The sequence below is a fragment of the Cheilinus undulatus genome, linkage group 17 (genome assembly GCF_018320785.1).
Source record: "Cheilinus undulatus linkage group 17, ASM1832078v1, whole genome shotgun sequence".
Lineage (NCBI taxonomy): Eukaryota > Metazoa > Chordata > Actinopteri > Labriformes > Labridae > Cheilinus > Cheilinus undulatus.
In genome coordinates this window covers 21,740,969-21,757,367 of record NC_054881.1, presented here as the reverse complement: position 1 = coordinate 21,757,367, position 16,399 = coordinate 21,740,969, and the positions used below count along the sequence as shown (strand labels likewise).

At 38.9% G+C, this 16,399-nt stretch overlaps 1 protein-coding gene across 1 annotated transcript in view; it reads left to right on the top strand.

Annotated features, from left to right (window-relative positions):
* nnt (nicotinamide nucleotide transhydrogenase) overlaps positions 1 to 16,399 on the top strand; it is a 53,329-nt gene that overhangs the window by 23,946 nt on the left and 12,984 nt on the right. Inside the window, exons 12-18 of the mRNA XM_041810769.1 lie at positions 262 to 372; positions 5,580 to 5,725; positions 5,976 to 6,171; positions 6,757 to 6,990; positions 9,458 to 9,618; positions 12,273 to 12,452; positions 14,561 to 14,720. Of these exons, the coding sequence (XP_041666703.1) occupies positions 262 to 372; positions 5,580 to 5,725; positions 5,976 to 6,171; positions 6,757 to 6,990; positions 9,458 to 9,618; positions 12,273 to 12,452; positions 14,561 to 14,720 (1,188 nt within the window). The remainder of the gene's footprint in view (positions 1 to 261; positions 373 to 5,579; positions 5,726 to 5,975; positions 6,172 to 6,756; positions 6,991 to 9,457; positions 9,619 to 12,272; positions 12,453 to 14,560; positions 14,721 to 16,399) is intronic.

Genomic DNA, 16,399 nt, shown 5'->3' with positions numbered 1-16,399 from the left:
TTCTCTCTCTGTCTTTATCTTTCTCTCTCTTTCCGTGCTTCACATTTATCTTAAAATCTTACGTCTAATCTTGGAGCAAGCAGAATATTCAGAATTGATGAAAAAAATATAAAATATACTTAAATAGGTGCATGAAACAAGAGTTAAAGAAATGTTCTTGACTTTGTTGTGATATTTCATTGTTTTTGTCTACGCTAAAGTGTCCCTTTCTGTTCTAATGAATCAATAAAACTTAATGATCCCTAATGTTTTGTTGTTCAGGTCTGACAGCTGTGGGTGGTCTGTCTCTGATGGGTGGTGGCTACACTCCATCCACCACTGCTGAAACTCTGGCTCTGCTGGCTGCCTTCATCTCTTCTGTCAACATTGCTGGTGAGTCACCTGCACAGACACCTCACGGCCATCTATGCCAGTCACCGCGACACACAGCCAAAAAAATATCAAATTGGGCTAAAGAGTCATGTCTCTTTAATAGACTGAACAGTAACATGCTTTTGAAATCACAGCTGCCCTCTCTACACACCACCTCAGCCTGGACCACACACATATTCATTCCTGCTATTATGTTTAATAATTTCCATTATACTAACAAAGTGTTCTGGAGTCATGATAATACTCATCACCCTCTAATAGACTTGAAAAACAATGTTTTTCTCCAGACTGAGCCGTGGACTTGTTTTAATACCTCTCATTAGCTCACATTAGCTCACATTAAAGTGAAACAACACATTGAAGCAGTTCAGTTAGTTTTCCTAAAAGTGCACCATTTTTTTCTAAATATTCAATGTGAAAAATGCAGAATACCACATGGTCTCTGTAGACTCCTCCGTGGCATTTTCCTCAAACCACCTGGTAGTCCTTTAAGGCTTTCTGTTCATTTTACCCCCAACAAAAGCATGTCCAAATACCACAGCCTTTAAAGACATACCTACTTTCTTACTGGTTGTTTGAATTAATTTTTTAAAGTTCCTCTTGGTTTCATTTCCACACTAAGCGGTTTACCACATTACCCATAAACCCCTGGGAGCAGAATAAAACATTCCATGGAAAGCTAAGAAACACAGTATTGAAATTTAGCTCCCATAAAAAAGACCTTGAAATGTTTGTGTCTGTTGTGAGGAACAGGTCTCTGGCTGAAGCATATTGTTCCCTCTGCGTCCTACAGTCGTTAGATGTGGGATCAAATGGAAAACACCAGACTGTTGAATTCTTTTATTTTTTTAATGTTCGTTTCTCATAAGCTACCAGGTTTCATCAGATTCCATATTTTTTGTTTTCTTTTTTTAGCATCAGCATACACATTTGCTGTGTAAATTACTTCTGCTGGTTATCCTTTAAAAATAATCAAACATTATGGGAAGGAATTTTTGGTTTTACGGCCGTAACCTCTAACTGCATCTGAAAAAGGATAGTTCTTAATGAAAAAATGGTCAGTGCACTTGAGTTTGTATAGCACTTTACTGGTGATCTGACTACTGAAAGCTCTTTTTACTAGGGATGGCAAATTTTTTATTGATATTGATACCTTACTCGATATACCTAATCGGCAGTTTTCAAGTACAAGAGCTGCACTGTGCTCCTGTTTTGCTCTAACTGAAGGTGAGCAACCTTGCACAATGGAAACGTGTCTATAGTGCTGCCCAAGGCAGCACGGCCCTGGTCAGCCCGAGACAAGAGGGCAGAGATCGGGGGGGAAGTGCGAGTTCATGCAGGAATACTGTCAATACTTTTCAGTTATTTAGTACAAAGAAAAAACAACAGTACATTTTAAAAGTAAGTGGTATAAGCTGAGTAGAGCATGAGTAACATTTAAAATGGTCTGGACTCCATCTATTCTTTCTATTTTACATTGCTAAAAAAAAAACAAATTTCTCATTTTCATAACCATCTATTTTAGCTTCTTATTAGAAACTGAATTTTTCTTTTTATATTGCATTTGAAAGCATCGGGACATTTCATTGAAATTCAATTCAGTTGTTTTACTGAGCTGACCTTCAACATATCATAAAACACCATCCTTCAGCTCATTAAATGACTTAATTTATTCTGCCAATTTCAACACTGATTCTAACACTGGATTGCTATTTCTAACTAATTGGGAGTGCTTTTCATGGCCCATCTGACCAGATGCGGAGGATAAGTATCCTGTCACAGCTGAAGTCAGGGTTAGGCAGTTTTGCTGCTTCTAGCAGCCAGAATTCTTTTTTATCAAGCCCATAGTTGAAGGTACCATCTCTAATCTACCCAAAGTTACTTTTTTCTGTTAAAAAATTAGCTGGTTTGTACCCAAACAGGTAATCGGTTACCTGTGATACAAGACAATAGAAAAATCCAAAGTAAAAGAAAAACAGTTTTAGATACAAAAAGGTGGAATCTGGAAAAAATGACAGAAAAGGGAGACTAATCACCATAAATGACAGAATTTCTGAGATTAATCACACTTAATATTTAAACGTTATAGATCTCTAATGTTTTTGCAACTGTCTCTCATTAAATGATAATTACATCACAGAACCCACAAGACTTGATGGAAGAATCAATACACTGAAATATTATTGATTTTCATGTTTAGGTCCATATGGAACATGGCTTTGAGCTTCCTGCCTGCTTTTTACACCCAGAGTCATACTTACACATTGACACCCATTCACTCCACACTCACACACTGATGGCAAAGGCTGCTTTGAAGAGTGACCATCAGTATTAAATATCCTGTTCATTTGCATCCATACACATTTGTACGCCACTGAAAATGAGGTATGTGTCTTGCCCTAGGACAGGTCAACATGCAAGAGCAGGGGGTTTAACCCCCAGTTAAGAAACCCATCTCACTGAGCCACAGTCTCCCCCAATGCTAGTATTTGATAACATCTCAGCTGCAGCCAATCCAGTGATTTTGGACATTGATATGATAGAGCATTCATTATGCATCTTGACTTCAATTTAATGTTAGGATGGTTTAGCCATAGGTTGCATCACAGCTGATGTCAGTGCAAATTTGGTTGCAGTAAATCAGTGGAAGCAAGTGAAGAGAAACACAGTGTATCAGAATTTAAGTTGATTTACATTGCCCTTATATACATTTAATAATCAATTAGAATTTACTAACAAAAAGTTCATCAATCCAGCCATACAAGTTCACTCAAGTTCACTGTTGGTATGTTTTTGTCTGAATTGTTTATGGTAACCTTTGTTTTGTATAGCTACGGTTTGTCCTTGCTGGCTTGGCTGCAATTCAGTTCTTACAGAGAAACCATCTGAAAGATCTCAGCAGAACTCTGTGTCCTGGACATGACTGTAAAGTACTAAATTATATGTATCAAGAGACTTGTGTGCCTTGGGGTTTCTTTGGTGTTGATGCCAGGTTTCTCCATAAGGTATACAAAGATGTCTGGCCACTCTAACATTACCCATGTAGTCAGATCCCGACCCACAGAGCTGATGGTGACGACAGGTCATTAACCTTCACCCGATTTGTAGTTGATACCATGCCACATTAAGACAATCTGTCTTAGGCTGCCTAACAATTAAAATAATTGTAGAAGGCATTTAGATAATCCAGAACATTCTGATATTAAGTGACCACAAGCTACCACTAGCCTAAGTATTGTCTGTTTAATATTAAACTGCTTAATGAATCAACTAATGTCTATGTTCATCAGTCACACATCAGTTAGCCTGTTAATGTTGGCATTTACTACGGTGTGTTGCTGGTTACTCATTATGGAGTCATTATTGTTACAAAACTGAAAAGGACTTGATGTTTGGAGAGCATTAATTATTGATTTTGTGCTCAGATTTTTTTTCAAACTTTCCATAAGAACCCGTTTGTGCTCAAAACTATCTCCTTGTGCTTAGAGTTTCTCTGCTTGTGCCCAGATGTCTGCTTGCACTCAAATCTTTAGCTCCTTTCTTAGATTCTATGCACTCTTGCTCAAAGTGTTCCCTTCTCATTCAGGTTACTTCTGCTTGCTTGTGAAACTGCCATGCTCTGATTTTTTTCTCTGGGAACATCTAAAACTTTTTCTTCATGCACTCCAAACTTTCTCTGCATGTGTACGAAACTTCATTTGCATTTGCTCAAAGGTGGTGTCCCCAACATTTCATCACATACACACACATTGTAAAGTCTGAGAGCCAAAAGCCGTCATAGACCTAATTTATTAATTTATTAGTTATTTTTAAAAAAATTAGTGAAAGGTAGCAACAAGTGAATCCAGCAACAAAGACTGAATAATTAGTCTACTTTTTAACAGTCCTAACATTCTATATCATACACACAGCATCTTCATTGACTTTGAATCCTTGTAACTCCAACTCAGTTTCTCATACAGACTTTACTTTGCTTTAAAAAGTTCAGCTACTGATGCTCTATTCACCTTTTCACTGTCTTTGCAGATTTTTAATGATTTCTGTTAAAGTTTTGTGATAGTTTTTGTCTCTGAAATTTTACAATGTGTGTGTATGTGATAGAATGTTGGGACTCTCTTTGTTAGATCAAAGCAAATTACACCACAGCATTAAGGGGCAGAGCAAACATGATTGGTTGATCCTGTGCCTTTTTCCTATCATATGGTTCATCAAAAATCCAGGAGAAAAAAATATGTTTCAATGCACAGAGAAAGTTTTGAGTGCACGCAGAGAAAGTTTGGTAACAGATAAAAATCTGCGTCAGTTTCATAGGCAAGCAGAAGCAAGCTGAATAAGAGGAGAATGGTTTGAGCATGGGTTATGAAATATCAGATTTGAGAGCAAGTGGACATTTTGAGCACAAATCTAAGCACAAGAGGTAATTTTGAGCACAAAGGCAGGCTAAATGAAAATGTCCTTGAGTTTTGCAACAATCATGACTACATATCTCACAGAACTGCCAGCGTGACTGTAAAGTCTCATGGTAGTTTTTGCTGCTGATTTCCTTTCATTTCTGCAAGATTTCTAAATATAGTGTCTTCAAAAACATTTTGACTGAAATATAATGGGATAAAATAAAAATAGGTGGAAAGTGACTGTGGTTTTATACCGACATTCCTCCATACAGATTTATTGACTCAGATTGGTCTGCAGTAACACAAGTCAGATTATTATTATTACATATTTTTAGAAGGGCAGTCCACAACTAAAAATGACATGAACTGAAATGAAACAGGTGCTAGCCTCTGATTCACCCCCATATGTACGGGTGCACGTGGCTACGATCCTGCCAGAGGGGAAATGGGGAGACACACAAGTTGTAATGTGATCTCCTCCTCTAAAGTGTGAGACACCGTCTGGTCCCGCTCTAACACTTTTGAGGGTTTCTACTTGAAATATTTACACTGACATGAAGTAGACTCATTAAATTTCTAACATCAGTTATTAGGATTGGCAGTGATTTCAAGCTTTGGCTTTAAAGCACCTGCCATGTGAAAATTGTTTTGTTTCCGTACCTCAGGTGCCTCAACTCTCTTCTTTTACATCCCTGCCTTACAATGTCCTATCCTCATTTTACCTCTTGTACATTTAAACTACTTTAATCATGCTTTTGCATGGGTTTTTTTGTTGCTGTAAGCACAAGTTGATTCATTTTCTTTTTCCCAAAGGTGGTTTCCTTGTGACAAAGAAGATGTTGGACATGTTCAAGCGTCCCACTGACCCTCCAGAGCACAACTACCTGTATCTGCTTCCTGGTGGGGTCTTCGTCGGAGGCTATGCTGCTGCTCTGCAGTCTGGATACAATATTGAACAGGTATGAGAGGCTGTTTGAGCCCCATCCACAGACTAAATATAGGTTTATATCTGTGGTTCCCTGTCAGAGCCATCTTAAACCATTAGAATCAGTCCCAAACAGCCCTTGATGCTCTAAAGTCAGCTCATCATCTTTGTTTTAATCACATGTAACAAAAAAGCTTCCAAGAGAATCAGTCTGTCATATTTTTTATTTTGCGGTTCCTCAATCCTCATTTTTACTACTTTCTTTCCATTTTTTCCTCCTGTAGATGATGTACTTGGGCTCAGGTCTGTTCTGTGTCGGCGCCCTGGCTGGCCTTTCCAACCAGACCACAGCCCGTCTGGGTAATGCTTTGGGTATGATGGGAGTCGCTGGTGGTCTTGCTGCCACTTTGGGTGCCCTCAAGCCTAGTCCTGAGCTCCTGGCACAGATGAGTGCAGCCATGGCTGTTGGTGGCACTGCTGGTAAGTTCTTGTATAAAACACTGCAGACAAACTTACACACTTGCAGAAAACAATTTTGTTGCAGATTTTTGGATATGTGTGAGTGTTCAGATGTTTTAAGCTTGGCAAAATCAAGCAGCAGGTGTTCGGAGAGCAGAGATTCTGTGATGTTTACATCAAACACAACATGACTAACTCACCGCCAGACCCAGGAGGTCTGCAGAGATGGTCAGCATCATGTGTTGCTCACTCAGGACAGTTTGATCATTTAAATGCTAATTGTTCCAGTAACAAAGCTGAATCCTAGACTAAACTTTCCAGACAGACGATACCATTCTTTTCCAGATACAGCACAGTTTCCTGCAGCAACACACACAGACCCAAACACACACACTCACACAGGAAGTGTAGACCCACTCACAGACAAGGCATTTCCCAGAATAGGCCTCATAAGCAACACCTGGTTCCTCAGACTGACCCACTTCCCAGCAGTCCTCTTCAATGTCTGTGCACATGCTTGTAATTTGCATGTTATTTGTGTGTGGGTCTTTCAGGGTGAGGGAACCTTCATTAATTTGTCACCCCTCTCTTTCTTTCTTTCTTCAGGTCTGGCCATAGCTAAGAGGATCGAGATCACTGACCTGCCCCAACTGGTGGCAGCCTTCCACAGCCTGGTGGGGCTGGCTGCCGTGCTCACCTGTGTGGCTGAATACATGATTGAGTACCCCCACTTCGCCACTGACCCCGCAGCTAACCTCACCAAGATAGTCGCTTACCTCGGCACATACATTGGTGGAGTCACCTTCAGTGGCTCTCTGGTTGCATACGGCAAACTGCAAGGTGAGAGAGGCATAGCCAGGTATGACTAAAATGAGTCTTTACACAGGGTTGTGATTTTCAGTATGTTAGCTATTCTGATTTCTATTTTTAGTACATTTGTTGGCTGATATACACTGACCAATTAGATATCTGACCAATCAGATATCTGCAGGATATGGTGTATGCAGGCAAAGCTTTCCATGTTGACAAAAAACAGCTGGAACTAAATCAGACATTTAACTTGAGCCACCAATTAGGGCTTAGATTTTCTCACTATTTAAAACCTATTAGAAAAGATCGAGCCAAACTCCAATAAAAAGACATGACATTTAAAAGTTGTCTTCTCCTCTTAGGGACTGACCTGACAAAGCGTGACTTTTTGCTTTTACAAATCTGTATCATGTTGGTGTTATTTCAGCAAACTTATTTCCCCTTAATTGTGTGAAAATCACATTATATCAATTTAATTTCTGGGCTTATACAGCAGAAGTGAGCATGAGAAAAGCTGGAGTATTTAATGTACAATCTACTGTAGAACAGAGGCTCATCAGATGAACATCTCTGCTGTGGGGATTAAAATAACCCATTTATTAGGAACCAAAAAAAGCTAAAACATAACCATTATGTGACAAAAGTCTTCAAAATATTCACATTTTTGCAAAAATTTATACTTTGAAAATCTGAGATGTTATTCAAAGCAGTTCCTGCACAGAGGGGCTGTCTTCTCCTGTTTCAAAGTGTTTGCACATGCACTGTGTGGCAAAGCATGATGTGACAACAGAACAGCCTGCGATTGGTTGTCACAGCCTGTCATGCATTGTGGGATATAAACAGGCAATATGGTAGATGGCATCAGTTGCTTGCTGCAGGAACAATTGAAAAATGGATTCTAAAACTGCTAAATTGGTAAATTTCTATTTTGAAGTTACATGTTGATTTGATCCTTAAAGACCCCAGAAAGTCACCCAAGTTCCAGGCTTGCAAGTAAACTTTCTGTAAGAACTACGAAGGAATTAGAACGGCACAATGGCTGTCTTTCAGAGGAAAAAAACAAGTGGCTATGATTTATGGTGAAAAAGTTTTAAAACTCTGAGTGACATGTCTAATTTTATCATATACAACAAAGTCGATATCAGAGGGTTAACATTATAAATGTAACTGAACTTTCTCGGCTCACCTAACTGAATACACTTGTCGAGAAATAATGAGTAAGAGAATTATAAGAGGTTCTCATAGTTGGAGCTTCTCCAGCCACAGCTTTGGCTTCAATAGCACAGCAAGCTGGGTTACAGTAAAAACAACTGCTTGACAACAGCAACAATAACACTCAGGGGACATATGACTCAGAATGCATTCAGAAATTAGCTTGTTAGCACCAGAGGATTTGGTAGCAATGGCCAAATATCTTTTGGACCATCTTTTTCATTCTACGGAGCTCCACATTGATGTTTTATTCATGTTTATTGATTAATATCCCTCAGTTCTGAAATGTTATTGGAAGAACTGATTAGCAGTACACCACAGAAAGCTTACCAGGCCAGTGGCAGGTCTGTGTGCAAAGTGTTTGTTTTTTTAAAGTGAGTTCATGGTACTTATTCATAAGGTCATGTAAGTACTTGAGCACTGAAATTTCCCCCTACTACAGAGGCTTAAGCCCTCTAAATTGGTCTAACCCGTGGCTCCTTTCCAGCATGTCAATCCCTGCTCTTTCTCCCTGATTTCCTACTCTATTCATCGCCCTCCTGTCTAATAAAGCCATAAAGTAAAATATATTGAAGAGATATATTTAAAAAGACCAATTTCTTTTGGGGGTAGTTGATTTAGACTTATGCAGCTTAATGACAGAGTACCCGCAATACCTCAAGGTTTAGTATCAATAATGGATTTTAATGTTTGTTTTCAAAATATATACAATTTTTATTTTTTTATTTCATATTTTTTGTTTACTTATTTTTCTGGAAACTTTTGCTCCTCTGTCAACTCCACAACTTTTAAGGGTGATGGAGCGGTCATGTTGTCTGTATAGATGTGAACTACTATCAAAATGGTACATAAAGCATGGATTGCACCTGATAGGCTAAACTGCAGTTATCAGCAAAAGAATGTCTTCATAGATGCTTCATAATTCACTGCAGCCAGCTTTGAGAGGAAAGGGAAAAAAAAGAGTTCATCAGGTTTATGTGCTGGCACCAGTCCTGGCAGTCACACTGTAATTTCCATGTAGGCTGCAACAGTTACACAAGAGTAAATATACACTAACATGAAATTCAGCTAATGACAGGTATCAAGTTATGGCTGTCGATGGATAAATCCAATGAAGAGTGTTCTGTTTACATAGCGATACTTACCTGTACAAACATTACTTCTCTGCTCACAGCCAAATGATAAATAATGTGGTTTATTAGCCATTTTATTCATGATCCATATTTTTTTGTCTCCTTTCTTGTCCACCTGTCATCATGTTTACCGTCCACTTCTGTCCTCACAGGCATGCTGAACAGCGCTCCCCTCATCCTCCCTGCTCGTCACGCTTTGAACGCTACTCTAATGGCGGCCAGCGTTGGCGGGATGATTCCTTACATGCTGGATCCCAGTTACACTACTGGAATCACCTGTCTGGGATCTGTCTCTGCTCTGTCTGCTGTCATGGTATGGCACTTTTTTGTATTTGTATGTCTGAAAGAGTGGAGGAGGAAGGAAAAAAATGGATGTTAATATTGGATTTTTTTATTCATGCTGACAGAGTAACAAAGTGAGACTGTTACTAAAAGATGAAAGCAGAATGTGATATGTTAAAAAGAAAGCAAACGGGTTTACTGGAGAGAAATAAGAAGCCTCCTCTTCAGGTAGCAGTAACTGCCCACAACTTCAGTCCACGTTTAGCAGAGAGCTGTTCATGTTCATGATCTGGAGTGATCTAGCATAGCTGAAAACAGGTTTGACTCTGTAAAACTACCAAATTCCAGCTTCAGCTCAATGTTATATCATACTTAATAATTTAGATACACATATCCTTTGAACCAAACATAAACCTTTTAACCGCCATGTGTCAGAGTAAAGCACTGCACACCTGGAATACAGCAGCAGACCAATAAAGTAAAATAGGATGGTATTTTTAGGAACTATACGAATGGTGAATGGACCTGAGCTTGTATTGCACTTTCCTAGTTGCCAACTAATAGCTCTGTACACACAAGTTACATCTACCCACTGACACACTAATGACAGAGGCTGCTGTGTAAAGTGTCCACCAGCATTAATTCATACCATTCATTCTCATTTATACACATTAACTGACACTGACACAGCAGTGGGAGCAGTTTGACATTCTCAGTATCTTGCAAAAGGAAACATCAGCATGTGACCTACAGGAGCTGGGGATCAAACCCCTGACCTTTCAGTTGAGAGACAAACTCTACCACTGGTCCATGCCAGCCCAAAAATGAAAACATGCAGAAAAAGATCTGCCAGTATCATGAAGGATTCCACCCACCCTACTCATGGACTGTTTGTTTCCCTCCCCTCAGGTAGAAGGAGAGCCAAAACACCCAGGCCGAGAAACTGCTTTTTCTCTGAAGCCGACAGGCTTCTGAACGCTGTTGCACACAAGAGGCTAGACACTGTACACAGCACTTCTTCTTTAGAGACTGTTTTGTGCAACATTACTCGATGGAATTTATCAGTTATGCACCCTCGCACAATTACATCTACCTAACGTAGTAAATGTCCAGTATACATCTACATTGCACAGCTCTTAAATATTTGTGTGTGGGGAGTGTGAGTGTGTTTGCCTGCATTTGCAAGGGTGTGTGTGGGTTAAGGTATGCATGTATGTGTTGATGTGGGTATGCATGTTTTATTTTCAGCTCAGTTTAGTTTTATATTAGTACCGATACCCAATATAAAATTCAATATTGTAAAAAATAATAATTTCTGTTCTTATTGTTATTGGTGGTATTACATTTAAGGTTAAACAAAGCTCCAGTAAACTTGGAACTGTATTTCTTATTTGAAGACCAAAATGTATTTTTAAAGGCCTAAAACCCAATATTATTCCCAGTAAATTTATTTAATCTTTGTGCTGTCCAATGAAAGCATCGGGATTTGTATCAGTAACTTGGATTGAAGCCGAGTGTCTGATCTCAGACATAAAAATAACATAAATATCAGACCTGACACGATATCGGATCAGATCTGGCCCATCTCTGGTTTTAACTCTTGGCTGTAGTATATATTTAGTTGATAATATCAGAACCTCAGTAGTTGGTTTCATTCCCTCTCATGTACTCACATGTGGTCTGGAATGACAATAAAGAATCTTTGGAAATATGAGGATACCTTTTAAAAAACGTACATTTTTCCTAAGCTTACATATAGTGGTGTAATAGCCACTGATCGTGATTGTATTCACCTGTTGGCTTTACAGTGTCTGAAAGGATGGAAATAAATGACTCGCCTGGATCAGACCTTGGAACTTCTGTGGAACTATTTCTAAGCATAAAGTCTTTAGAGATAGTGTTTTTTTTCGACTACAATAAAGTTTGTAGTTCTTTCCCTTCTATAAAACAAATAAAAATCAGATGATGCCGGACATAGGTTTTACCTTTATTTAACTTCTGTAAAAAGAGTATTTTTAGTCTTAAATTAATATCACTGACATATTTAATGCAGTACGTATTCTCTGTCTTCTATTGCCTTACAGGGAAAATCACCAAGTAAACTTGGTTCCAGAAAAAGTTATCAGTGCATGAAAATCCAGTGTGATGTTGGCTGGAAGGAAATTCAGCTTTAGTTAGAAATGGATCATTATCAAACAGCTGATTTCTAATCAGTGTTTAAAGTACAGTATGATTTATCATTCACCGTGTGTGTCTTGCTTCACTTGCACATGTTTCTAAAAATAACCCTACAGTACGTCAACAAGGCCAGACGATGATGTGCACCTGTGCTTACTGAAAAAGTCAAACATTCCTGCTGCTTGGATATCTACAGTTGGCTTTTGTTAAAACATTACAGATGATAGTGAGACGGAGGAATAGAAAATCTGATTATGACAAATGTAGGTGAAGATAAAAAGGCTGTTTTCTCTCCAATAAAAGGATTTTAATGGGTCCAAATGAGGCTCAGAAATACACTTCTACAGAAGTCAGTTCCAGCTTTCCAGTTGGGAGAATTTATTTATACTTCTAAATAATTGTCTCCATAGTGTCTTACACATTATCATCTTGTGTCTGGCATTGACTGTATTAATCATGTAGTTTTGTAACAGAAATCTCTCTTTGTTTTCCCCCTTTGTCCTTCAGGGCGTTACTCTGACAGCAGCTATCGGCGGCGCTGACATGCCCGTGGTCATCACTGTGCTGAACAGTTACTCAGGCTGGGCCCTGTGCGCCGAGGGCTTCCTGCTCAACAACAACCTGCTGACCATCGTCGGAGCTCTCATTGGATCCTCTGGAGCCATTCTGTCGTATATTATGTGTGTGGTGAGTAAGATCGGTCTCATCTAAAGAACAAAATATAGTAGGCCTATACAATGTGAGCAAACTATGCAGTGTGTAATTACTTCAGTAAATATTGCAAAAATGATTTTAAAAAGCTGGCACATACTAACAACTAGAAAAGCACCCGGAGAGCCCAGACCTCCACATTTAGCCCTATCTCTCAGTAGTAAAGAATCCTTAAAAAAAATCCTGGATCCAGACGGCGATCCAGATCACTCCCAAAATCTAATCCGTTCTTCCTTATGCCATTTCTGACATTTCCTGAAAATGTCATCAAAATCCGTCCATAACTTTGAGTTATGTTGCAAACAAACAAACAAACTAACTAACAAACTAACTAACAAACCCACCCAATCACACAACCTCCTTGGCGGAGGTAATTATCCCAATTTTGAATTCTATTGCTAGTCTTTTTTCTTACACAATATATGTGTACATTTTCTCAGGATGTCAAAATAAGATGAAAAGCAGTTTTTTAAACAGAGGCTAAATTTGTCAACACAATAGTAGCAGGATCCTATTCCAGTACTCCAAAAATAAGAATATCAATTTCTATCAAATATCAAATTCCAGATTTATCTAATACAAAGTTATATATTCCAAGACTTTCATGATTACAGCTTACAGCTCACAAAAAATCTACTATCCCAGAATATTAGACTGTTGTGTAAAAGTCTAATTTGCAAAGGTCTCCTGGGCCTACATTCTCCTCTGATTTAGTACACACAACCACAGTCATGGTGAAGACTGCTGGCTTCACTATTGTCCAGTAGACAATCATTGACATGGGTCCAGGAAGTAGGCTAGAAGTGTTGTGTTCTTAGTGTGGAGCCAATCCTGAACCACAGATGTTATAAGCTTTTCACCTTGGCTAAGGGAAAAAAGAGTTGGATCGTTGCACAGTGGTCCAAAGTTCTGTTTTCAAATGAAACTAAATTTTTTATTTTTTTTGGAAATCAAGGTCCCAGAGTCTGGGGGATGATCAAAGAGGCACAGAATATAAAGTCCAGTATTTTCAGTTTCCACTGTGAGTAATGGTTTGGGGAGCCATGTTGCTGTTGGTCCATTGTGCTTTATCAAGCCCAGAGTCAACACTGTCAACCGTCTACCAGGAGATTTTAGAGCCCTTCGTGAAGGTGGAAACCTGCTGGGAAGCTTTATGAAGAAACTGATTTTCTAACACACCTTAGCAATGCCACAGACTGATTGGCTCAATGCCAATCGTATGGATGCAATAATTTATGCAACAGGAGCTCAGACAAATTACTGAGTGCATAATGAGCATAATTTTCTAGAGGCTAAACATTTCTGTGTAATAAATCCTTTTTTGGACTGATGCTTGATTGATTTTTGTGAGCTGTACGCTGTAATCATCAATATTAAAATGAATTTTTAAAAAAATATTTCACTTTGTATTAATTTTATGTTGAGAAATATTTAAGTGCACTGTTTGAGTCATGGCTTGCTGGTAATAAACAGATCCTACTCATGATAAAAATAATTATCTGGTCCAAATTGCAGGCTTTGAGATCTGCATTACCACTACAGGCTTAATTCACAATTTAAATGTTTGCATACTAACTGGAAAACACTGTTTGTTTGGGAAAAAAAAGAAAAAAAACTATTGCAAAAGATTGTATTTTTCAGGTGTGTTTATTTCAATGCTCATATTGCAATTACTATGATATGAATGATTGAATTGAAAATATTCAATCTGCCCTTTCATGCCAAGGCAGTATTTTTTTCTTTGACTTTTATGTGGAAATTTATGCAAGCAAGTCATAAACTGCAGGTTGCAGACAGCTTTGTATCATTTTCTTTTGAAGGCCAAGGCAGAGTGAAGCACTGCATTTTTAAATTAACACTGCTCTCATGTTGTTATTCACTTCCATCCACCAGGGGGGACTCTCACTTTACCAGAGAGGAGACACTGTTTTGATGTAGTTTCAGTTTACAAATGTGTTTATTTTTTAGGGAACGATCCCTTTAATCTTTCCTCTGATTGCTGTATTTTTTCTGTACACATTAAGTGAAGTAAATCAAAACTTCAATAATCATAAAAAAATAAAAAACCCTTTCTTAACCACTAGGCCATGAACCGTTCACTGGCTAATGTGATCCTGGGAGGCTACGGCACATCCTCCACCGGCACAGGGAAGCCCATGGAGATCACAGGGACACACACAGAGGTCAATGTGGATCAGACTGTGGACATGATTAAAGAGGCCCACAGCATAATCATCACTCCAGGTAAGCACATATACTCCTACACTCACTTCAGAGGTCTTGTACCCCAGTGGAAAAACATGCTACTTTGACTCTGCCAGTGTCTTTTTTCAGCATTAACAGAGTGTGTTCTGTTTATTTAACCTTTTCTTGACCCGTGTTACATCACCATTCTGCTAGGCTAATTGACAAGTCATGCTAGAGTGGCCACACACACATGCAAACACATACTCTGGGTTTCTGTGTGGTCGTCAGTCCCTGGTAAACAGACGTTCTACAGTGCAGCCTATATGTACCCAAGGTCAAGGGAAAATTAGATGGAAAGAGAGCATGCTGGCTTTTTGTTCACAGTTCAAACACGCAAATCTGGCTCCTAGCGCCTTTTCGGGGTTACAATATGAGGTCCAACCTTTTGTTCCAGCTATGCTCTTTTCTTCTTTTCACATGTTTTCAATATCAGACCATAAATATATGTGCAAGCCTCCCACTCGGTCCATTACGCTGGATCCTGCCGTCGTAAATTCGTCATTGTGTGGCCCACTGACTTCTCAGTCCCCCTCGTCAGACTGTTGGGAAGTCGGTCTAAAGAGTTGTTTTACTCACGTGGGTACATGTAAACACAGACCAAAGGCATCCAGCCTGCAAATTGGCGATTACAGTCACAGCGCTGAGAGCCGGTATACAACTCTTCAGAGGAAGCCTCTGCAATTTACAAGAATTACAAAATTAAAGCGTTCACATGGTTGAGAAGAGACGAAGCAGCATCCAGCCTAGATTAAAACATCTTTATTTTCTTTCGTACTTTTGTAGCACAAACACTGACGCTGAAACCAAAACTAGGTCAAGAAAAATGACAGAGCGGAAGTCAAAAATGTTATTTTAAGCCCTTTTTTCCCCAAAAATGTTCTGCAAACATACCACACAAAGTCAAGACGAGTTATGAAATGTCTTCAGGGGAATTCTGAAAAACAGAGACTATTGAAATAAAGGAATAGGCAGAAGAAATTTCAGTTTATACATTTTCATAGTTTATACACTGATGTAACTCGGACACACCAGATGGACTTTATCACGTATTCATGGCATTGAATATATTCAACATCCATCTGGGCACAGCTACAGCTGGGCGATATGGCCTAAAAATTACATCACATTATTTATTTTCTTTTTGCGGTGACAATATTATAGCACAGTATTACAAAATTGAAAGTGATAATGCATTTAAAAGCATATTCAGGTGTTACAACCCCACTCTCCCCATAAAACATACCTGTGATGGCATGCTCGACTCATGCTTGAGCATAAGATCACAGAAAAATATTTATACAAGTCTCCCTGTGTTCACACCTTTGTAACGGCAACTGTAGTTTAAGTTTAATTTCTCCCCTGCTGAGGTAGGTTCAGATGCTGCTGAAAACACCACCTTTCCTGATGTGGGCATTTACAATTAAGGCACTCAAACAAAATAACTACAGACTATTAATGTGAAGAAGTTGCTTGTAATAGCATGTTTAATCATAGATTAAACTTTAGCTGAGATTATGCCAAGTGTACAGCGCTATGGTGTTTAAAGCTGCTTCTCTAACTTTATCTAACGCCACAGCATACGTCTTTGAAACAACAAGTGAGTGATGGGGATTGGAATTGGTGCTAGTAGTCTCACAATCAGTTAACTGGGGATCACCTGAGTGCAGTGAATGTGT